Source organism: Hippopotamus amphibius, chromosome 12 (assembly GCF_030028045.1).
Source record: "Hippopotamus amphibius kiboko isolate mHipAmp2 chromosome 12, mHipAmp2.hap2, whole genome shotgun sequence".
Taxonomy (NCBI): Eukaryota; Metazoa; Chordata; class Mammalia; order Artiodactyla; family Hippopotamidae; genus Hippopotamus; species Hippopotamus amphibius.
Genome location: NC_080197.1, coordinates 67,368,075 through 67,392,906, shown reverse-complemented (window position 1 = coordinate 67,392,906; position 24,832 = coordinate 67,368,075). Strand labels below are relative to the sequence as shown.

The window sequence follows — 24,832 nt, the reverse complement described above, 5'->3', positions numbered from 1 at the left end:
CTTCAAAACAAAAAAATCATTTGAATTTAACTGTATTTAAAGTCACATAACACGTCTAAAACACTAGCACTGGAGGAATGTTACACAGCACTAGGGATCGCTGGGGAAAGTACTTTCCTTAAGGGCCTTAAGTGTAGACAATCCCGGAGGGGCTGCCTAAACAACTGTTAACAAAGACTGAAAAAAGATCTTAGTGTTTGCAAGTTTGGGCCTCCGCTGGGAACAGCTCTGGCTGTTCAGCCTAAATGCTGAGATACCGAGCACAGTGCAACCAGTTGGACTGTTCGATGCTTAACGCACATGGGCCGCAAGTTCAGGGTCTGAGCGGAGCAGAACCCGCTTTCACACCCCTTGAACTTGGCCCCGGACAACCGAGGCCGCGGCTCGGGTTCAGTGCTGGGCGCCAGGACTTTAACCCAGAGCCTAGAGCGCCGCCAGGCGCCGTGCGTAATCGGCGTGAGGCCAGCGTCACGTGCCCGGCGTACGCTGATCTCGCGCCGGCGCGCTGCCACCCTTCTCGCTCCTCTGTTTCTCCTCGCGGGCAACCCGCCTTCCCGCCGTACCGTCACTTCCGGCGGACGCTCAGCGTCGTTGGTGTCGTCACTTCCTGCCGGTACCGGTGTGAACGGTGCGGGTCGTGGCCGCCGGCTCTCCAGTTCTCCCCCTCCCCTACTCTCCTCCTTCCCTCCCTTTCCCTTCCTCGGCGGCGGTCGGTCGCCCGTGGCAGACTCCCTGACCCATCCCTAACCCCTTTCTGACTTGGGGGCCACGGGATTGGCTTTTTCCTGCTTCCCGGCCCAACTTCCCAGTGTCAGGGCGGGGGCCTTGGGGAGCCGGAGGCGCTGCCTCGGAGGAGAGAAAAGACTAGACGATCCTCGGCTCCCCCGCCGGATCGCACGGTTCGCCGCCGCCGCCATGGCGATGAGGCAGACGCCGCTCACCTGCTCGGGCCACACGCGGCCCGTGGTGGATTTGGCCTTCAGTGGCATCACGCCTTACGGCTATTTCCTAATCAGCGCTTGCAAAGGTGAGTAGGACCGCCGATCGGGCCCCTGAAGGCTGGGACTGGGCAGACCGGGAGTGGGGCCGGCACTCCCCATTGCCGAACGGCCTGCGGCTCTCGTGGCCTTTGAGGTTAGGGCCCACGGGGGGCTGATGGGGAGAGAAGTAGTGTTAGGGTTTCCACAGTTGACGCCGAGAGGCTTTACTAAGTAAGCCCCTATCCAAGGCCTCTCATTTTACCATTTATTGCTATTTCTGGAGAAGCCGAACTGTGCACTTGCTTAGATGCCTCGGCCAACGAACACCGTAAATATCTTTCAAGGATTTGGGGAATGCAGAAACTAGGCCAGGCCGTATTTTGCGAAGACTTACCTCTCCTATTATCTCATTGGATATTCTTTGTTGTGTGGGTTTTTCATTTCCATTTTCCATTTTTTTCAAGTGGAAGCTGAGACTTATGTTAAGAAGTTTGTCCAGAATAACTCTCTAGATTTTTTTGACGCAGATAAGTGGCCTTCTCACCGAATTACACACGCTTCCCAGAGAGAATGTCCAGCTCGGTTTTTCAGTTAATTTATTTCTGGATAGTCCTTAGTGTCCCCAAGTGAGTGAGAATAGTTAGACAACAAAAGCAGTTTTCCATTTTGTTTTTCAGTATGATCATTTTATGTTGGAATCTTAAATTTTTAAGTAATCTGAACTTCTAAATCACGTCTTCTTAAATACTTTTTTAGATGGTAAACCTATGCTACGCCAGGGAGATACAGGAGACTGGATTGGAACATTTTTGGGTCACAAGGGTGCTGTTTGGGGTGCAACGTTGAATAAGGACGCCACCAAAGCAGCTACAGCAGCTGCAGATTTCACAGCGTAAGTGCAGCCAAAGATGGCTACCTTTCGAGTTCTCTATGGACTGTGTTCTGAAATGATCAGAACTTCAGTAAAAGTTATTCATGAAATTCTCACTGCCTACCATATAGAATACATGGTGTTTGAGCTCACCAAAATTTCACCCTGATCCTACTTGCTTCTTTCTCTTAAATGATTCTCAAAATCTTCAGGGACTTAAATAACTTAATTTTGTGTGTCTGGGTTGGGACCCAGGAATCTGCATCATTAGCAAACACTCCAGATAATGAATGTGGTCATGCTTCCAAATACTGCTCCACATGTGCTGGCTGAGTGATATCAGTGCTGATGACCCCTCATTTTTAGCCCAGTTGCACTCTTGTTTTTGTTAGACATTTAAAACTCCCCAACTCAATTATTCTTTGTTTTCTATGTTTTTTAAGGCTGAAATCTGAATCATTTTTGATTTTTCCCTTCCATCTAGATTATCATCTTCTATGTTGATTCTGCCAGCAGAATGTTTCCTGACCACATTGTTTTTTATGCCACTGCCACTGCTGTACTAGTTCAGGTTCCTACCGCTTGTCCTTTCCATCTGTTCATCCTTCCTGGTTGTCTTCCATTTGTCTTCCTGAACACAAATATCATCATGTCACTTCTCTTATCTAATGATTTTCTGTCTTCCCTCTGCTTTCTCAGTGGTCCATGATCTTGGGTGTACGTTAGAAGCTTTTAAAATACTCAGATGTGTGTGTCTGAGAAATTCTGATTTAATGGGTCTGGGGGTGCAGTCCTGAACATCAGTTTTTTTCCTTCCCTGAAGTTCTGGATGATTCTGATGTGCAGCCTTTAACCACTGGCCTAAAGGTTAAATTTCAGTTGTTGGCTTTGGAAAATTTGGCCTCATCCTAGTTCTTCCATCATCTGGCACTGCACACCACACACCCCACAGTCTAGTTATGCTAATTATTGTTGCCAGAATACACCTTACCTATTCTGATTTTTGGTTTCTGCGTATGTTATTAAAGTGACTTGCGATGACCCACTTTCTCCATCTGGGCATGTGTCATATCTTATATAATCTTGGTACTTCTAGTTCCTAATTGTGTTTGTGATTTAGCAGACACTTAAATGTTTAAACTAAGGAAGGCAATGTCAAAGGCTATTGTACATGTAATACACTATTGGATTTGAGACCCTGGAGAGTAAAAGTGGTCTTGTTGTTTTTTTTTTTTTTTTTAACCAGAATTTCATACTAAGGAGCAATTTTAAATGTATTTGTTGCTCCTTTGTATTAAGCAGATTAAACATACTAAGTTTGTTATGAAAAATGAAGGCAGATTGAGGTGGTAGATACATCACTCTATACATTTCTTTAAAAATAAAATTTTTAAAATAAGGAGAGGGAGACATAATCCCATGCCTATGTGGGGTTAAATTTGGTGACAGAGCAGTAAGAAAAGTTATAAATGTCAGTCTGAACTCTTTTTCTGGGGCTTCAATGAATAGATATTATTATGTTCATGCATAACCATTGTAAGGCTTTGTGCTCTGCCGCATTGTGATGGTATGAAATTGTGATAAAGTAAGAGACTGCTTGGTTTTATGTAAATCCTTTAATGTCAATAGCGTCAGGTCAAATATTGCTTTAGATGTCAGCATGAGTGCTTATAATGTGATGGAGACTCTTTTGATTGTTAATTATGGGAGGTGAAAAGTAGGAAGTAAAACTGATTCTCAGATAAGGAAGACTTGTGGAGTACTGGAAGGTGAAGGTGTCCATTCCCTCTTTTTGCTCACACTGTTCCCTGTGTTAAACTTCTGGCTCTTAGAGTACTTATTGACTTCATTGCCATTGCTTTTTGAGGCCAGGGGCCATGTTTTATATTTTTTTGTATCACTGCTTTGTTCAGTACTTTATGTTTGTCAAATAAGTAGCTTAAGGAAGTTTTTTAAAGTAGAAGGATAAAGAATGGACGAATTATAGATCTTGGTTTTGCTTCTAAGGCATTTGTGTCTGCCATGAGTTCAGCCTTTTTTTTTCCCCCTTCAACTCCTCCAAAGTTTGTTTTTTGCTCAGTCCAGTAGGAGCATTGTCACTGGGAATGAATGTTATCGATTTTATAACAGATAAAAAATTGGAGGTAAAAACTCTAGATTTTAGATATTTGGTAAGTGGATTTTAAAAATGTCATAAATTAGGCAATAAATGTAACAAGCTCTTAGACACTACAGACTTTAGCATTAAAAGAGACGAGCTTTTGAATTGCAGTTCTGGAGAAATACATTTTTGTTAACCTCAGTTCTGTTATCTGGCTCTAACAGTGTTAATTACGTGAGTGAAATGCTTTCTCACCTCCTGCTTGACAGACGGTCTTGCTCCGATCTTCAAGAGACCTGTGTAAAAGCTTGTTAGGAAGGATGCCTATCTTTGTAAAATCCGTGAAGACTCTTGGTTTGTACATTTGACCGAATTGTAATGCCAGCCCTCAGGAAAAGAAATACAGCACTTTAGATAGAATTACTGTTCATGTGATAATTACTCTGAAATGGAGAGAGAAAAGGTGTGAGAAATACTTAACAGAGTTCTGTAAAGAGTAGTCAGGATTTTATCTTGCTGCCAGAGGTACAGTTATCTTTGTTTGGGTCACTAACAGCATTAATAACCCAAATCATACATTTGAGGACATGTCTGTGTATAGGTATTCAATGTTGTTTTTGTGCTTTCTTAACATTTCAGGTCTCAGTGTCTGTGTTTACAAGTGGTTGTTAAAAGCATAAACGCTGGGGCCAGATTGTCTGTGTTTGAACCCTGGCTCCATCCTATAATAGCTCTGTGACCTTGTGAACTTTATTTAATCTCTCTTTTTCTGTTTCATCATCTATAAAAGTGAGAATAGTAATAGTGGCTGCCTCTGGTTGTGAATATTAAGTTGATATGTTTCTAATGTTTAGAATATTGCCTAAAATCTGATAGCTGTGTGTTACATGTGTAAGATAATACTGATAGCTACTACCCCAATAGTCCAGAATCATTTGTTAATTTGGAACTTGTGTGGCCAAAGCCATGAAGCCTTTGGGTTTCATGCAAGGAAGTTTGAGTAGATTTAAATACCAAGAGGGAATACTTTTGGGTTTTTCCCCCTCAATGAAGGCTTTCAGGTGCCATGATGTTGTGGGAAAGATGTAAGTATTTGTATTAGGCAGGCCTGAGTTCGTGTGCTAGACATGCTGTGTATTTTCAGTTTGATTATGGGATGCTTCTTAAACTTCAGTTGTCATATCTGTAAAATGAGTGTAAGTCCAACTGGTTTTGGGGCAAATCAAAGAGATCTTTCTCCACTTTCATGCCTGGAGTCTAGTCTAGTGTCTGTTACATTGCAGGTACTCAGTTAATGGGAGCTGAGACATAGCCTTCATTTGCTTTGTGTCTGTCTGTGAGGGGTGGGAGCGTGTGCATTCCTTGTTTATATTTTCCTCTTCTAATGACTTGTATAGGGTCTGCTATTATACACTTGACCCAACTAAAGAAGAGCTCCCCAGCTTACATGATTAGTCAGGTTGGTATAAATTATTTTTAGGTGATTGGTTTTGTTTTTTTAAATATATATTTAGTTGTGTTGGGTCTTAATTGTGGCAGGCAGGCTCCTTAGTTGTGGCATGTATGTGGGATCTAGTTCCCTGACTAGGGATCGAACCCAGGACCCCTGTATTAGGAGTGTGGAGTCTTAACCACTATGCTACCAGGAAAGTCCCAGGTGATTGTTTGTTCCCTCATTCTTATGTTTCTCAGAAAACTCTTTAATGCCATGTTTATCTAAAGAATTTTGTTCCTGTTTCTTGCGGAGAAAATATATTAAGCAGAGCTGGTCTGTGGGTCAGTTTAGAATGTTAACTTTACCTCAAGTTAAAAGTATTTGAGTCAGCTGATGTGTACACTGTCCCTGAAACACCATCCTCTTTATATCTTTTAATTCATAGGCCTGATGTTAGTACTACATTTCCTGATCCTCTTTTCTCAGCGTCTCTACTGTCTTCTTCTGGAGGGTGCCAGAAGTAAAGAAGATTTCTGTGCTCTGTCCAGAGAGTGCTTAAGTAGATCTGGGTTTGGGTATCTTTGGATAATCAAAATGTATGATCACTTTTTTTTTCCCTCTTGTAAAAGCCAATAGAAAGAGGTGATTTTTCTCTGAATAAGGTTCTTAATAATCAGAGGGGGTATTGTGTCTCCTTTTTGATGGCTTGGTCCTCATGTTAAGATAGTTAGGCAGTTGTTTACCTTAAATTGCTTGTTTTCTTAAGGCTTTAAAGAAGTAAGTTAAGCAGCTCCTCTTTTGAGATTGTGATAAATCCATTTTCAGAATATGAAAAGTATTGAACAGATAGCATTTATCATTATATGTAAGAAACTGGGGATATCAGAGGTATCAGTAGTTTAGGAAGATGACAGGAACTTCATGAGTTATGCAGAAAATAAATGCTACAGGAGTAGCTTTTGAGAGGATATTGTTGATGCTTCATTAAGCATTTTCCTGTATGGGCCCTTCCTGCCATTTCTGTTTTGTGCAGGGGGTCTCCCTGGGGGATGTCCTTTCCCCTACTTTGATTTGATCCCTGCAGCCAGCTAGTTAATACTGGTTTCTTGCCTGGAGATTGAAAAATACATTAGAAAACATTTTAGGTTATTCCAGATTTCTTTTTCAGGACTCAAAGCTGTTTTTAGGACTCTTATTGTGAATAATGGAAATGTGTCAAAGTTAATACAAGTGTCTGGAACGTGCTCTGTCAAGAGTGTGAAACTCAATTTTATCTAAATAGGAGGATAACAACTGTAGATACATGGGCCTTCTGGATGATACTACTGCAGTCACTCCAATTCTTTCCTCCTCACCAGTGGACATGGTACAAGCAGAATATTAAGATTTTAAGGAGTTTTGGGAAGATGATTGACTGTACTTGAAATTAGTATTTCTAAGGACATTGCCCAGAGTTCCTTTGAAACTTGGCATTATGTGAATAGGATAGAAATTTCAGGTATATTTGATTTTTTCTTCTGACACCTTCTGTTATTACAGCAGTCTAATCTTTCTGAACTCTTATCACTGATTTCCCTGTGATTAAGAGTAAGCATATGTGAACAAAAATTTTTGCAAAGCAAAATTAAACACAGTAATCAGTATAAGCTGAGGTCTGTGGAAGAAAAGAAGGCAATGTTAATGGAGACAAGATACATAGAAGGTTTAGTGAAAAGATACCATTTGCGATGAACCCTGAGGATGAGTAGAACTGGGATAGCTGAGAATATAAAATACAGACTTAGTAGAACAATATGAACAAAGACAAAGGAGCCTGGAAGAAAATACATGGCTTGTTTGAGGAATGGTTTATAATCTGGTATGACTAAATTAAGAGAAATAATACAAAATGAGGCTGGGAAAGTAGGGTTGGACCAGAGAGTTGAATTGGAAATGGGAGAGATTGGAACAGGTCTCCTGTGCAAAGAGAAATTAATTCTTGAGAGTTCAGTAGCAGTACCACTCATAGTTGACATAGACATACCTACATAGTTGATATGAGAACATATTTACTCAGCCACTCATAACTCAAGTATAATTTGCAAGGTTTATAATTGTATCATCAGCATTTATTCCTGTTACATGTTTCTTTATCCTTGCACATGCTATAAATGCTTGACTATAATAGCACCCCCCCACCCCCACCCCAGTATATATATTTCTACATGCTCTTTAAGGCTACTGGTTTCGATGCTTAGATTTTCTGGACTTTCTGGTGTAATTAATGGTGTGTTTTTTGTTTCTGTTTCTTTACATATGTGTATTTGTTTTTTAATTGTATTTCTTAAATCTATTATTTAATGTATATTTTTTTTCTTCTCAGCTAAAGCTAATGCTCAACTAAGTCAGGAACTTTCTTTGGGATCACTTTTTTCCTCCCTTTTGTGCCCTAGTACTGAGTCTAGAGTGACATACTTGATATATTTATTGTGTGTTTAATGCATAAATGAAGAAAGATACTCCTTGATTTTCTCTGTTTTTCTTTACTGTTTCATTGTTCACGAAACAGTATTCCTGAAAATAAATGTCAGTTACATTAAAATAGTAATCTTTATGGAGTGTAGCTTGTTTCTTTTCCCTACATGGAAAGTTTTCTTTATTTTTCATTGACCTCTTCTGATCTAAAATGAATTCTCTTTTTTCTTCTTTATTGTTTAAGCTTTTTTATTTGAGGAACACCTTACAGTATTTTTGTGAACTATTATTTCATCATTATCCCCCAACATATACACTGATCCATGTAGACACCCAATCACATACATTTGGGGTTGGGATGGGTTAGGGAAACATACAATTGAGAAATTTAAAATCCTCTCAGCATTATATAATCAAAGGCTGATACTTTGTGTGGAAGGTAATTGGATAAGATTTGAGAATTTAGGAGTCAAGTTTGAGAAAGATGGGGAGAATATTTTCTTCTTGATTGTCTTGATTTAAAATTTTATGTAAGCTCTGTCAAGGCCTTTAATTCTCCTGTAAAATCTTTTTTAAAGGATTTCTTGTTTTTCATTTCTTGTTTCTCGTATACATGAGTGTAGAGAATAGAGAAGAAAAATTGGAAGGGTGAAACTGAGTTGGTTAAAATGTTTGCAGTCTTGCTAAAAGGATATCATGGCTACAGGCTAAAATGAAAGAAAGGATTTGTTCATGGATCTGACTTAAATTTGATCTTTTCCATTGTCAAAATTAGATTGTTATATTGTTTTTATCTTACAGTGCATTTATATAACATTTCAAATATCTAACTTGTTTGGTAATTAATCATCAAAATTACCATATGTTTATCTTTTAATTTTACTTTTCGCTTTTAGCAAAGTGTGGGATGCTGTCTCAGGAGATGAACTGATGACCCTGGCTCATAAACACATTGTCAAGACTGTGGATTTTACGCAGGTATCAGAAAATGGAATTTGTTTTAGGAAGTTAAATTGCTGTTATTATAGGATATGACAATGGGTTTATATTTGGTTTATATTTGGTTTTTCTGGGGGATTACTTGGTATATGTTGGCTTAGATTTGATTTGACTGTAGATTAAACTATACACCTTTACAGTTGACTCTTGAACAACATGGGTTGAACTGTACAGGTCTAATTAAAACGGATTTTTTTTCAGTGGTAAATACTGCAGTATTACATAGTCTGCAGTTGGTTGAATCTGCAGATATGAAGGAACTGTGTGTGGGGAGGAACCACAAATATAGAGGACTGACTATAACTTATACGTGGATTTTTGCTTGTGTGGAGGATGGGTCCCCTAATCCCAGTGTTGTTCAAGTCAACTGTATTTTTTCTTGGTTGGTCCTGTGAGACTTTTAAGAACCCTGGAACTCTTGTTATCAGTACTTCAGCAATAACAACAAACATCTAAAAAGCCCAAATAATGTTTCCCAGCTACTTTCAGAAGGGAGAGGATAGATTTGGGATCATCACAGACGTACTACTCAGTAAGCAGCAGGATCAGGGTCAGGAGTGACTGGTCTGTTTGCATCTCTTTGTGACATCTGTGAGCTTTATTTGGATTTTATTTGGTGTTGAAGTTTCAAAGAGATGTAACTATTAAAATGGTTAATCTAGTAACATTTTACTTGTGTGTGTTTTCAGGATAGTAATTACTTGTTAACAGGGGGACAGGATAAACTGTTACGCATATATGACTTGAACAAACCTGAAGCAGGTAAGTGTAATTTATACATATTTGTGGCTTTGTTTTCTTTTAATTTAAATAACTTTTCCTGATTAAAGGAATTCATTTTAGTACTCAAGTTAGGAAAATAAAGATAGTCACAAAGAAAAAAATTAAAATATGATCCATCACCCAGTTATTAATTGCTGATAATATCTTTAGTTGTTGGTTTATATTTTTCTAGTCCTCTTTTTCTAGGCAGATATCTTTTAAAATATTATTTATCTACTACATTATGCTTGTTTAGCCTTCCTACAATTTAGAAATTTGTCCTGATAAATTCTTTATTATGATACTGAGTCTAAAAAGATGCGTATTAACTACACTTTGATTAGAAGGAGTGGTTGTTATCTGTAGAAGGTGAGAAGGATAAGAATTTTCAGTGTGTATACATACTTAGATTTTTGAACCACGTGGGTATATTAGCTATTCAGAAGAATTTGAAAAAATCTGTAATAATAGTTTTTTCATATCTTTAAATATTCTACTCATTCTTTCTAATGACTGTGTGGCTCTCTTCTATGGATAAGTGAACTAGCCAATCTCCTATTATGACCTATGTGGGTTATTTACAAACTTTAAAGATTATAAGCAGTATTATGCTAAACACCCCTATAGTTGCAAATATTTCCACAGTTATTTCTCTAGGATACTTACATAGAAATAGAATTGTTGGGACAAAAAGGAGGTACACTTGGAAGCCATTGATAGATATTACTAGAGAGCCCTCCCATGAAGTATAAAGATGTATCTATAGCTAACCCTGATAACTAGCTTTATCTTTGCCAATTTAATAGAAGAAAAATGATTCTGTCTTATTAATGTAAACTTGAAAAATTATTCATGTGGTTAAAATACTGTTAAATACCATTTTAATTTCTTTTGTGAACCAAGCACCTGTTCATCTTTTTATTACTGGTTTTAAAGTTTATTATATTCTAATTTGTCACTTGCTTTTAAATTTTGTTAGTAAGGCTTATGGTATACACATTTTTAAAAATTAGGTGGCAGAATCTGTCATTTCCTTTATGAATTCTCTCATTGCACAGAAGTTGTAAGAGATACCTTTTCTTCCCTAGTCCAGATATTCACCTCCGTTTTGTAGTATTTCAGTGCTTTTCTAGTCACATACCATGTATTTTAAAAGCTACCAAAATATGACAAAAAGAATTTTGCTTTATATATTATGTATTAGTTGGGTTCTTAAATTTTGTATTATGGGCAGTTACTGTTTATTCATAAGTCAGTAAACTTCAGGAGTTGTTAAGAAAGTCAAAGCTACATTGGAAATTAAGCAGTTATTCTCGAGGTACCTTTTCTAAAAGTACTTCTGAGGTGAGGAAACAAACTACATTAATGGGTTATTGTCCCTTGGCATCTGGGAATTTTTCTTTTCATTCTCTCTAATAACTTTATGCCAAAAAATAGCAAACCACTCTGACTCACTGAATCAGTGTACCTGTTTGACTTAGCAAGATAGTTCAGGGCTCAGGCAGACATCTTTTGTCTTCTTTTACCTTTCTGAGAGCTACCTTTTGAAAGTGGCTCTTCCACTGTCTTGCATTAGAAAGAAGAGCAATTAACTGAGCTTTTATTATTGTCTGTCAGACACCAGATTAGAAGCTTCAGGTGATGGCTGCTGTAATGTGTGCATGGTTTTCATCTGTGTCTGATAGCAGTGTCTGTCTGTGTTTTGCACTCAGCTCTTGCTATCCACACAAACATCATGCAGCCAAAGAGTAAGTTGGGATCATAGTACTGGTCTAGTGTTGTCTCTTTGGACGTATCTACCACTGGCCAGCCTCCAAATTCCCAGACACAGGACTTTGGGAATAGAGATATTGTTGCTTGGGGGAATTTAATGTAAGATACCTGTGGTGACTCTGTATTTTTTAAAAAAGAAAAAAAAAGGCAAAAGAAAAAAAAAGAAACTTTAAATGTATATTTTCATTTGATTCTTATACTCAAACTCTTAGGTATAGTAACTATTGTTAATCCCAGTTTACAGGCCAAGAAATGTAGTCTTCAAGAGGTTAGGTGACTTGCCTAAAGTCAGAGTTGTGTTGAATGATATTGCCTCCAACATCTGCTTTTGCCCAGAGGTAACAAGTGGTTTGGTTTTGTTTTATAAACCTTTTGAAGGGAAAGCCCCCAACAGAGGCAGATTCCCACTTTTTTGATGGTTTGCTCTGCCGACAGTGGCTTGGAAGACAGTCCTAGCATTAGTGATAGCACTAGAATTAGCTTAGGATGTCTTGTTCCTGGGTCCATATCTTATTAATTTATGCTACCTTAGTTGTTCTTTTATTTCATTGCATTACAGTAATGCTTTTGAAAGCAGAAAAGTAGGCTGGAGGGAGTGGTGTTTTCAGTCCCAGCTGCACATAGCATCATAGTTCTTGGGTTCCTTGCCATGCAGATCAATTTTTGTTTCAATATAGAAAAACTAAATGTATCCTAGGTAAACATCAAGTTTGAATTGTGGTGGGCTTTGAAAAGTTGCAGTCTAATTTAAAATGTAATTTTTCCTTTCCTTTTACATATTTAGTTACAGTGTTGCTTAGTTTTAAAAATCAAATATTAACAAATGTATTTTAAATTGTTTTATCTTAAGAACCTAAGGAAATCAGTGGTCATACCTCTGGTATTAAAAAGGCCCTGTGGTGCAGTGAGGATAAACAGATCCTTTCAGCTGATGATAAAACCGTTCGGTAAGTAATTTTTCTTTAATAATATAAAGTTTGAAAAATATTTGACCTTAGAGCTAGTATTTAGAAGTTTTTTATAGCTATTATGTAGGAAGAATTGTGTCTGAAAATTACTTTGTCGGCACATGGGTTACATTTTTCTGGAGCTATCCATTTACTGTTATAAACGTAGAGCAGAATTCAGAAGACAATTAAAACTACTGACACCTTTATAAGCAGGTGCTCTTAACTTGGGTCGGTGGACAGGCTGGCTATGGAGTGTCCGTTAAACCCCTGAAATTCTATACACAGTTTTGTGAGCTGACACCTAATGTCTTTGTCTGTGGAAAGATGGGTAGGTATATCAGACTTAGAAAAATAGAGTGTAAGAACCATTATTTAGAGCAATGCTGAAATTGATTAGGTTAGGAGATGTATTTTAGTAGCATAGTTTTGCTGAATTGTTTGGGAAATATATTTAAAGTATTAGTTTTGACTTCACCAACAAGCTACCAAGTAATTTGATGTTTTATAGGAATCCAAAATATCTCAGTATCATATATAATTTATGAGTTGGAATGGAGGTTTTACTATAATAGTGATTATTCTTTCATTGGTTAATCTGTAGCTATAATTTAAGCTATAAGTGTTTTTCTTAAATGAATAAATACCACCTTATTTTCCTTTTTCTTTTTTCTTCTCCAGCCTTTGGGATCATGCTACTATGACAGAAGTGAAATCTCTAAATTTTAATATGTCTGTTAGCAGTATGGAATATATTCCTGAGGGAGAGATCTTGGTAATAACTTATGGACGATCTATTGCTTTTCATAGTGCAGTAAGGTATGTCTAAGAAATACCTTCATTTTCTGGTAACAGGGGCAATTTAGGATACTTAAAAGTTAGAAGGCGTATGCTAAGGTATTTAACTCTTTTAAAGGCAAATTTTGGCCTATTTTATGTAGTATGGAGGGAAATGTTTCCGTACTCAATGAGTTTTTTAAGAATTTGGTATACTTTAATCAGAGGAATTAATCAAATTAATTTCCAGATATTTAGGACATTTATTGGTAAAATTTAACAACTTGTAATTTGTATTTTTCTTAGGATACTAGACTGGTGTTGCAATTTATATTGTTCGTTACTTTATAAAACCTCTGATCTTGATTCTGATATTTCACTTAAAAATTTCAGAGAAGTTAGTAATTTTTTTTTTCTGTTTCCAAGTATGGTATAGACTTAATGATTTTTTTAAAAACAGACTTAATTTTTGTGACTATAAATATATTCAATGCTTATGTTTAAAGATTGGAAAATATAATTTTAAAAAACTTACTATAGTCCTACAAGCCATAGATGCCAGAAGGTTAGTGGTAACTATATTTTTTGCTAGTCTTTTTTCTTTGGGGTGTGTGTGTATATTTGTGTGGGGTTTTTTTCTTTAGCTACTAGGACCCTAATGAGTATAATTTTCATTTTTTTTATTCTAAAATATTCTTAGCCATTAAAATTCTTTGAAAACATTTTTACTAGGTGTATTGCATTATAGGTTATACAAAGTCATGTATCAGTTCCCCTCTTTTAACACTGCAGTGAGATTTATGGTACATCTCTTGAATGTTTCTTTACATGAGAATCCTGTAAGTAGAATTAACATTTCAAAGGTGAGGAATGTCATGGCTGGAGCTGGCTGCAGCCTGCATCCTTCTTTGTTGCCTGCCTCACCCTGCCGGCCACGGCCCTGAGTGGATGTCTTCTACAAGCTGTACACTGTTCTCCAGTGGGTAAATTCACAGAGAAACATGAATGGATAACGACAGAAGATGGCATTGGAACAGTGGGAATCAGCAATTTTTCACAGGAAGCTTTGGTTGATGTTGTTTAGTGTAGTCTGCCTGAAGTTGGAACAAAATTGAACAGACAGGATGAGTTTGGTGCTTTGGAGAGTGTGAAAACTGCTAGTAAACTCTGTTCTCCTCCGTCAGGAGAAGTAAGTGAAATTAATGAAGCTCTTGCAGAAAAGCCAGCACTTGTCAACAAATCTTGTTATGAAGATCAAAATGACACAGAGTAACCCTTCAGAATTAGATGAACTAACAGGTGAAGAAGCATATAAGAAATACATAAAGTCTATTGAGGAGTGAAAATGGAACCCCTAAATAAACTAGTTTGAAACAAAACAAAGGGTAGAAATGTATTTAAAGTTCTTAGTATACATGCCACTTACTTGATTTCCATAAAGAATATACCACATTATACTCTGCCTAGCAGTCCTTACATTGTCTCAAGAGGGCCGCTTGCAGAGCTAAGCTTACCTGAACGGCAGAAAGAATGAGAAGGCAAGTCATAATGGAGATAAGCAATTAAGAATGTGAAAGAATTCGTACACACATAATGAATTGACAATAATAGGATGTTATTGACCAGAACCATTAAATGGTACAGCTGTGTTCATTGGTTGCTTCTGGATTTGGGCAGTGTGCAGCCCTGCTATAAAACATTGTCTGAAATGTTGGTGGCAGAGGTTTGCTGGCCAATTAAATATTCTGACATTTAAGCCAGAAAGCTGCTATTCAGTGATCCTACACAAGTCATGACTAACTTTACTTTTCATGCTTTATAGTGTGTGATGATGGGAGTAGGATGGCAACATTTCGGAGTTGGAATGCTCTAATATTTTGTGTTGGAAGCCTTTCAGGATTTTTAGGATTAGACCGGAAAAGAGCCGATGTCCAGACTCATTGATATTCAGATGAAGCTATTGTTATGCATTGATTTTTATTATGTAGCTGTAGTCTCAGGTTTAGTTATTATTTTATAGCCTGATAGCTAAAAACTTAGCCATTTTTAGCAGTTTTATATTTCACAGCATTAAAGGTTTTTCCTGTTGCAGAAACTTATAAATTCTCAGCAGTTGAAAATAATATACAAATAATCCTCTATATTAATTACTTACTGTAAAACCTTTTTCTGTTTACAGAGATAATGCATGCTTGTCCTGGAAAAATTAAACAATGCAGAATTAAATTTTTTTCAAAGCAAAAATCCCAGTATGTTAGCCATACTGTTTTAATTAGCCAGCCCAGTCATTTCCAGGAAGGCATTCACTGCGCAAAATGTGGATATCCCTCTATGGAAGTGTCTTTGTATTTTGAGGATGAACTCCACTTGGGCATAGTATCCTTCTGATTTTTTTTTTTTTTGAATATTATTTAGAGAGTTTTTTTTTTTAAAGATGTTTTTACTCTTTTAAATTGAAGTACAGTTGATTTACAGGTTGTGTAAATTTCTGCTGTACAGCAAAATGATTCAGTTACACATACATTCTTTCTTTGTATTCTTTTCTATTATGGTTTATCACAGAATATTGAATATAGTTCCCTGTGCTCTACAGTAGAACTTTGTTGTTATCCATTCTCTACATAATATTTTGCATCTGCTAATCCCAAATTCCCACTCGGTCCCCCTCTCCCCCTGCAACCACAAGTCTGTTCTATATTTCTGTGAGTCTGTTTCTGTTTTGTAGATAAGTTCATTTGTGTCATATCTTAGGTTCCATATATGTGATATCATATGGTATTTGTCTTTCTCTTTCTGACTTACTTCACTTAGTATGATAGTCTCTAGTTGCATCTATGTTGCTGCAAATGGCATTTCATTCATTTTTATGGCTGAGTAGTATTCCATTGTATATATGTACCACATTTTTATCCATTCATCTGTCAGTGGGCATTTAGGTTGTTTCCATGTCTTGGCTATTGTGAATAGTGCCGCTGTGAACAGAGGGTTGCATGTATCTTTTTGAATTATAGTTTTGTCTGGATATATGCTCAGGAGTGGGATTGCTGGAGCATGTGGCAACTGTATTTTAAGTTTTTTAAGGAACCTCCATACTGTTTTCCATAGTGGCTGCACCAAGTTACATTCCCACCAACCACGTGTATGAGGGTTCCCTCTTTTGCACACCTAAAGGTCTTTTTTTTAAACATCACTGTGTTTGACTAAATGGATATTGGATTATTCCTTGAGTTTCAGAATTTAGGAACAGTTTAAACTAATTATTTCCTTGTATTGTTTGTGAAATATTCAAAATTTATAAATATTATTTAAATTTTTTTCTAGTTTGGACCCAATTAAATCCTTTGAAGCTCCTGCAACCATCAATTCTGCATCTCTTCATCCTGAGAAAGAATTTCTTGTTGCAGGTGGTGAAGATTTTAAACTTTATAAGTATGATTATAATAGTGGAGAAGAATTAGGTGAGTTATCCTTTTTCTTAAAATGATGTAGGTACCTTAGTCAAGTGTTAGGTTTGAGTCATTAACACCTCAGCCAGTTTTTTAGCTGCTACTTTGTTTCTAGCTGTCCTGATTGACTGTCCAGTGAACTTACTAAGCTTGTTAGAATTATACAAAGAATAAAAGACAATTTTATGTTTTGTTTCTTTGGGAAAACTGATGGATTTGGGTTGGGTAAATGGAACCTTGGTGAATAAACTAAATAGAATCTATTTTTATTTTAATTGTTGTTTGTTTGTTTTTTAATTTTTGGCTGCATTAGGTCTTTGTTGCTGCACTCGGGCTTTCTCTAGCTGTGGCTAGCAGGGGCTACTCTTTGTTGCGGTGTGCAGGCTTCTCATCTCCCTGGCTTCTCTTGTTGTGGAGCACAGGCTATAGGCGCAAGGGCTTCAGTAGTTGCGGTGCATGGGTTCAGTAGCTGTGGCTCATGGGCTTAGTTGCTCCACAGTATGTGTGATCTTCCCGGACCAGGGATCGAACTCGTGTCCCCAGCATTGTCAGGTGGATTCTTAACCACTGCACCCTCAGGGAAGTCCCTGTTTTAATTGTTTATGGTTCATCATTTATTGCTTGAATATAAGTGACTTTCAAATAAGAGATTCTTTTCCATTTTTTTTTTTTTTTTTTTTTTTTTTTGGCACACGGGCTTAGTTGTTCTGCAGCATGTGGGATCTTCCTGGAGCTGGGATTGAACCCGTGACCTCTGCATTGTCAGGCGGATTCTTAACCACTGCGCCACCTAGGAAGCCCCTCCATTGTTTTTATTTAATGTCACTTTTCAAAGTTTTAGAGTGTTTTGGCCACATGTTTTATTCTCTGAAAAAGAGAAGTAAATTATTTGCCTGATATCTGAAGTCATAATTAGTGAACACGAAACCTTGGACCAAGTCATACTTATTTCAAAATCTCATATTCTTTCTACTCTCATGATAATTTTTCACAGTTGTGATAACATGATCATGATATTCTCTGGGAAAAGCTAGTGCATGAGTGTCCTTGAGTTGAATAGACATGGAGACAGAATAGGAACAGTGGTCTAGGAAACAGCTTTAAAAACTGATAAGGTGATAAGGCCTTAGAAAGTAAGCAAGGAAAGTTCATAAATAAGGATATGCCTTAAACAGAACAACGCCAGTACTCATCTGTGTATTTTCTCATTAAACTCCATATAGGATCGGCATTGATCCTATATCTTCATGTTCTGTGTGACAGAATGACTAGTGGACTCTATAGTCAGCTAGGAAATTAAGAGGCAGCGTGTGTAAAAGAGCTCCATCTGGTGGCTCTCTATAGTCATAATAAGAATTGGTTCCCTGGTATAGGCAGTGAGTATAGGGTTTGGAAATGGGGATTGAATTGACAGACTTTAGATCTGCTTTCAGTAGCTTGCTGGGGGGGGGGGCGGGGGGGGTTCATTTACTCCTTTTCTTTATCTTTATTGGGACATGAAGTCTCATTTGTTTTTTTTTAGAGACAGTCTGAAACATAGTGTGTGCTAGGATTGGAAAGGAGTAATCTTACGGAGAAATGGTAGACATGATGTACCAGTTTCTGATGAGAATCACTTTATTTTTAATTAGGCATAGTTCTTTGACTTTGCCCTCATGAATTTCACATCTTCCCAAATATTGTCTAATATTTTCTCTAGTGTATCAATATTTAATATCATGTCTAAGTATTAAATTATCTAGTAGCCTTTCTCTTTTTCAGAATCCTACAAAGGACACTTTGGTCCCATTCACTGTGTGAGGTTTAGTCCTGATGGAGAACTCTACGCCAGTGGTTCTGAAGATGGAACATTGAGACTATGGCAAACCGTGGTAGGAAAAACATACGGCCTTTGGAAATGTGTGCTTCCTGGTAAGAATTTTTATTCATGGTTTTGTATCATTTTTCATCGTTGTTTCAGTATTTCTGTCTTCTGTAGATTTTAAATTATATAATATAGTTTAAGCAAAGAGAAGCCCATGATTAATACATCATCCACTGTGTTCTTTTTGTTTAAATATTTTTGTTGTATAATATATTATGTTCCTAAATTTTTACACTAGATCATTTGGTGAATGGAATAGACCTAATTCAAAATTTGCTAGAGGACAGTATAAAGAATTTATCAGTAAATGTATTTGATCTCTGAATAATACTACTTACTGATTCTTGCTAATAAAGTAGACATGTTTTTAATAAAAATAGTTGCCGATCCCAAAGTAGTTGTAGTATGGGTCTAAAAGTATGAATCTAAAAGACATACTGTTTGAGAATCACAGTTATTGAAAAAGAAGTTGTTCCTGTTATGTTTTGTAGCTTGTTGCTTGGCATTGTCTTGGTGTACTCTTCTTGCCTGTTAAACACTAGAAATTGCTAGTGATATTGTAATTCATATAATCATCATTGCTTTTATTTTCATAGAAGAAGATAGTGGTGAGCTGGCAAAGCCGAAGATCAGTTTTCCAGAGACAGCGGAAGAGGAGCTAGGTAAATAATAACAATTAATTTTTGTAGAGTCCTGGTGGATTGAAAATTGAAATATTATGTTAGTTTACTCATTGACAAAGGACATTTATTCAGTATGAACATATGCTTAAATAATAGAAAGTTTAAATATGTGTATATTTATATATAGATGTTTATAAGACAAATATTTAAATACCTACTGCATGGTAGTAGCCATGGAGATGTATTATGTATCATGGACATGATTGATGAAGTTACTCTTACAGGACTTAGAGTCTAACTGGAGGCAGCTGCCAAAATAAGTAAACTGTTACAATGGTAATTTTTACTTAACATTTGTTAAGCACTTGCTACACACCAAGTGCTCTTTCTTAAATCTAGAATTACAAATTGTCATGCACTCTGATCATACAATATTGTTTGACCTTTGAATAAATAAAGGAGGGAGCCAGATCTTTCAAAGATCTGACTTTAATTCAGTGTTTATTAGATAGTTGAAGTTACTGAAAATTTAGCCCTGAAGAGGGGCCCCTTGGAAGTTAAGTTATGGTGTGGAAGATTTTGATGGGAAATGCGTGAACTCTTTCTTTACTGCTTCTTCAGTGGCCTGAGCTCATCAGTAGTGGCATGTGCACTGTTGTCTTTTGCTTCCCCTCACCAGCATGCTTTAAAAACTTACTCATTCACAGAAATGTAGAGTTGCTTTTTTCCTTTCTTAAATTGACTAATGTGACTTTTTATTTTTGAATTGTAGAAGAAATTGCTTCAGAGAATTCAGATTCCATCTATAGTTCAACTCCTGAAGTTAAGGCCTGAACATCAGGCAGATGTACACAACATACAGACTAAAACAAGAGGAGGAAAGCATCAGCCTCCAGAGTTACTCTCTGCTTAAGACAAACATGAGCAGTAAATAATGAGGAATATGAATTAGCTCCAGTGCTGGAACTAACCAACTTGGTGGTGCCTGTAAGTGAAAACACAAGAGAATCAGCTGAAGGCAGATGGAGTTATGCTCTTGTAGTACGGTGGTCAGTTGTCTTTTTAATGAATGTGTGCAAACCAACATCCAGTTTCTCTTATTACAGTTAGATTTCTTGTAGCTGTTTATGTTATTATACAGAGGGAAAATATACTGGCCTATTTTTTTGACTTTTCCCTTAAAGCAGAAAGCCATTTTTTTGTGCTTTAGTTATAAAGAAGAGGGGGAATACATGATAAAGTAACTGGTTTGATTTCTCTTTCATTGTACACTGCTTCTGAACATCATCTAATTGTTTTTAGTTGTCTAAATAAAATGCCTCTAAAGCAAAACTGTGTTTGTTTCTTGGGAAAAATTGATAGATTTGAGTTTTATAAATGGAAATTGTCAAAGTTTTTTTACATCATAACTATATCAAAAGACAACCTGGTTGAAGAATCTATAGTGAACATAAATTGTTGCCTAATTTTGAAATTCAGTTACTCATACTGGATTTTTGAAATTTTCTTGTGCTTTGGTAGTGTTGTGTATACCTTTCTTCTTTCTAGATTGGATAGAAATGCTTGACATGCCTTTTAAAAAAACTTTTAGAATAATGACTTAAATGATACATACTAGTCATAAGAAAAAAAGAAGCAATTCAGAATTAGCAGAAAGCAGAAAAATCACTCAAAATCCCACTACCCCAAAAAATCTATTAGAATGGAGTGAGCATTAATGCACATTAGTGTACCTCTGAGTGTGTATATACAGATAGAAAATATTTTATAAAAATGGGTTAAGTGTAGACCTGCAATGTTTGTTTTACTTTATCCTTTTAAGTTCAGGTGCTATTCAGAAAGCATTTTTACCAACCTTCTAATAAAATGGATCAGCTGAGTTTAGATTTGTGATACATTTAGTTTTTAATATGGAAGGACTATTTAACTAGTAGTTTGGAACTACTTCAGACAAATGAATAGCGTCTCTGCCAAATTGTGTTTTCTCTCCTTATTTATCTTGTGAATGACCCTTGATATCTTTCCTTAAAAGAAATAACCAACCAAAAACTAAGTTTTTGAGGATTTCTGGTAACTGGAAGAAAGCAGTAGGCTGTGACCGCCTTAGCGCACCAAGAGAGCTGTGTCATGGGGAGAGCCCACTGACATCCACACAGGGTCTCATAGCGTTGGGGGTATTTTCTTGTCAACCTGCATGCCTGGTCCTCTGCTTTGCAGCAGCAGTACTAATGTACCACAGACTAATCATAGTCTGACTTACCCTAAATACACTTGAGATTTATATGAACCAGATTGGAGTTTTGAAATTGCTTAGTACTTTTGAAGTTTACTACCAAAGGAAATTTCTTCTGTTTAGGTTTGATAAAGGTCTGAAGACTCTATACAGATGCATGCTTGCACCATCACTGGGTGGCATATAGCTTGAAATCTGTAAAAGTTGTTTTAAATTTATAAGTTGAAGAATTTCAGGCCATGGAGCTCTGTCATACCATAGCTTATATTTGTGTGATTAGAGTGTTCATGTTGGTCAGATCTCTGGTTGACTGTATTGTATTAATTGTCAAGTTCTTAGGTTTTTAGATTCTGGTTACGCAGTTAGGTCATTTTAGGTTTTTTCCTGGATTAATAGAGTTGCTTATGATTGTTAGGTACTTTTAACAACAGAGGATATGTTTTAGGGACTTTACTAGTTTAGCTTTTAAGGGGACCCTTGTTTTTCTTGGTAGCCTTGTATATACTAAGTATACAAACCTTACCTGGCAGGCTGTGGAAACAACCAGTGTTTGGTATCCTTGTGTATTGGTTTTCTGTTGCTGCTGTAAGAACTTGCCACAGATTTGTGGCTTAAAACAACACAACCACCTTACAATGAAGGCAGTCAGAAGGTTGAAATGAGTCTCACTGAGCTAAAGTCGAGGTGTTGGCAGAGCTGCATCCCTTCTGGAAACTCTAGGAGAGAATCTGTACCTTTTCTGGCTTCCAGAGGCCCCTTGCAGTTGCTTGGCTCGTGGTCCCGTCCTCTGTCTTCAAAGCTGGCAATGTAGCATCTTGAAATCTTAGAGTCTCCTGCCACCCTCTTTCACTTATTAAAAGGACATTTGTGATTACCTTGGACCCACCCGAGTAAACTCCTCAGTTCAAGATCCTTAACACTATCTGTAAAGTCCCTTTTGCCATGTAAGGCAATGTTCGCAGGTTCCAGGGATTAGGATATGGACATACCTGGGGGGCCGTTAGTCTGCTTACCACACCTTCTTAACGGTAGAATCCCATAGTAGAATTTATTTTAGCAAAAAGTTCAAGTATATATTTACTAAAATTGCATCTGTCAAAGTCTTCAGTGTCCTGCGTGTTTCTAACGCAGTGGTCATTTTTCTGTCTTTATCTTAAGCTTTCAGCAGCATTCAGTACTTGTCTGCTTCCTTGTTTTTGAAATACTTTATTTTTTTCACTTCTTTGCAACTTCTGTCACACTTCTGGTTTTCCTTACACCTTTCTGACTGCTGCTGTATTTGCCATTTCTTCCTTTTCTGCTCGACCCTCAGGTCTGGTCTGTACTTTTTAGGTCTGCTCTCCAAAGGGAAAACTCATTGTGGGATTCAGTATTTTCTGAAATCTTCTAAATTCATATATCCAGCCTACTGCCCTGAGCACCAGAGTTTAATGGTATAGTTGATGTTCCACCTTAACCTTTAGTAAGCATCTCAGACTTACCCGTGGAAAACAAATCTCACAGCCAAACCTATTTCCCCCTCAACTTGGTACCCATTCCAATAACGGGCACTGTCTAATACTTTTTCAAAAAAGACATAAAAGCCTTGAGTCTGTTCTCTTATCCCTATTTTTAGCCTATATGTAAGTCCTGTGGGTTCTTCTGAGTCTGTATTCTCCTCATCTCCACTGTACCACCCAAGGCCAGGCTCTCTCTCTCTCTCACGTAGACTGTTGCAGTGCCTTCTTAACTGTTCCCTCTTACCTCTACCTCCTCACCCCGTCCTCATCCCATCCATCCTCTACACAATAGGAAAGGTAATTGCTTTAGGATTTGAAGAGGCTGAGTGACTGTCTTGTTTAAATCCATAGTGTCTTCTTATACCCTATTTTCACTATTTTCTGACTCCTGCTGCCTTTGTGACTTTTCATTTTTCCCTTGCTTGTACTGCTCTAGCCACAGTGGCTTCATTTCACAAGGCCTTTTTACTTGGCTTGCTATTTCTGCTACTTGGGCCACTCTTACTTAAATATTTGCATGGCTCTCCCCTTCTTGTGATGCAGGTCTCAAGTCTAGTGACCCTCTCATCACTTGCTGTTTTGCCCTATTTTATTCAAGTTTTCCCACTATCTGAAATTACCTTGTATATTTTTTGTCTTCACCAATACTGCTTTGCTTAGAAAGGTGGCTGGTATGTTGTAGGTGCTCAATAGATGTTGAAATAAGTCCCTAAATGAGCACCAAATCTTACCAGACCAGAAAGGTTATTATTCAGTTATGCAGCAGACCGTCCTTTCCACTGAAGAGTCAGACATGGAAGGGACCTACTCAAAGGACTTGCCTCTCCAGTGAATTCATGTACAGTTTCGGCAGACTTGAGATCCACTAACCTAGGAGGACTTCAGCTTGTGTGATGTGGTCTCCCCATCTCCACTCTGCTTCCCATTCCTTTCTTCCTCTGGAGCTTCCTCTCTATGTCCTAAGGTCATGGTATCTCAAATCCTGCCTAATTTTTGGTAATTTACCCTATGAATCATTGCTTCTCAGTTTGAGTGTCATCTAGAGGTTTTGTCTAAGAAACCAGGATTCAGTGCAGTCAGTCAATTCTCTTGAGAATTTTTCATGTTAGTGAAGTTCAGTACATGGCTACAAATTAGTAAAGAGGTACCATAATAACTTATAGGTTACATTTTTTAATGGTTCAGATTCAGTGGAATTATTAATTTAGCTGCCTGTTCTTTGAGACCAAGATGGAGGTAAATGGATGTAACTTCTCAGGAGGAAGCAACAATAAAATGGGGAATTGAAAATGCAGACCCAAGGAACATATTTCTTTAGTAGCTACCTTATTTTTTTCCAAATCATTTCTATATTTATTTTTATTTTTGGCTGTGTTGGGTCTGTGTTGCACTGCACTGACTTGTCATTGTGGTGGCTTCTCTTTTGTTGAGGAGCACAGGCTCTAGGTACGTGGGCTTCAGTAGTTGTGCACGTGCTTAGTTGCTTTGCAGCACGTGGGATCTTCCCGGACCAGGTCTCGAACCCGTGTCCCATGCGTTGGCAGGCAGATTCTTAACCACTGAGCCACCAGGTAAGTCCAGGAACCTTATGTTTTGCACCTGAATATTTTCAGACAAACAGTGATTCTGTTGGGTTGCTATATAAGTTACTGTACACGTGGGTCTCACACTAGGGGAATTGCTAAAGAAAAAGAATTACTGGAGCAAGAACATTCTCTAAAGGCTTAGCTTTTCTTTGCTTAGCTATAGGAATGCACAGTTGCCACTGTGACATAGTGTCATGTAGACCAGTGTGACTTTAAAATCAGTAGAGTTCCTGAAGAAACAAATGAGGCATCTAACAAATTTACCTGTGTAAATAAGGCCGAAGTCTGCAACTAAATGATAGCTAATGAACGATAACAGTACTTTTTAGGTTGAATCACTTTATACAATTAATGAGAGAATGGAACTTGGTCAGGTGGAACATAACTGATTTGAGTTTACAGATGTGTGTGGAAATAGTATTTATTAAGTGCCTTATGTTAGATTTTCTGCTTGGTTTTAAAATATTGTTACTTTCCAATCT

At 37.3% G+C, this 24,832-nt stretch overlaps 1 protein-coding gene and 1 non-coding gene across 3 annotated transcripts; both read left to right on the top strand.

Moving 5' to 3' along the window:
* Positions 1-585: 585 nt before the first annotated feature.
* STRAP (serine/threonine kinase receptor associated protein) lies at positions 586-20,298 on the top strand. Of its 2 annotated transcripts, none has more exons than XM_057702603.1 (10): positions 586-1,027; positions 1,737-1,872; positions 8,738-8,819; positions 9,530-9,602; positions 12,226-12,322; positions 13,004-13,141; positions 16,421-16,557; positions 18,307-18,456; positions 19,009-19,071; positions 19,805-20,298. In XM_057702603.1, exons 1-10 carry the CDS (start codon positions 916-918, stop codon positions 19,864-19,866), a joined length of 1,050 nt encoding a protein of 349 aa, XP_057558586.1. In that variant the 5' UTR covers positions 586-915; the 3' UTR covers positions 19,867-20,298. The 2 variants fall into 2 exon arrangements, with proteins under 2 accessions (XP_057558586.1, XP_057558585.1); XM_057702602.1 differs by having other exon boundaries at positions 19,006-19,071.
* LOC130834214 (small nucleolar RNA SNORA23) lies at positions 11,250-11,433 on the top strand. The gene has a single exon (XR_009048603.1). It is a non-coding gene; the product is annotated as a small nucleolar RNA SNORA23 (small nucleolar RNA).
* Positions 20,299-24,832: the final 4,534 nt, after the last annotated feature.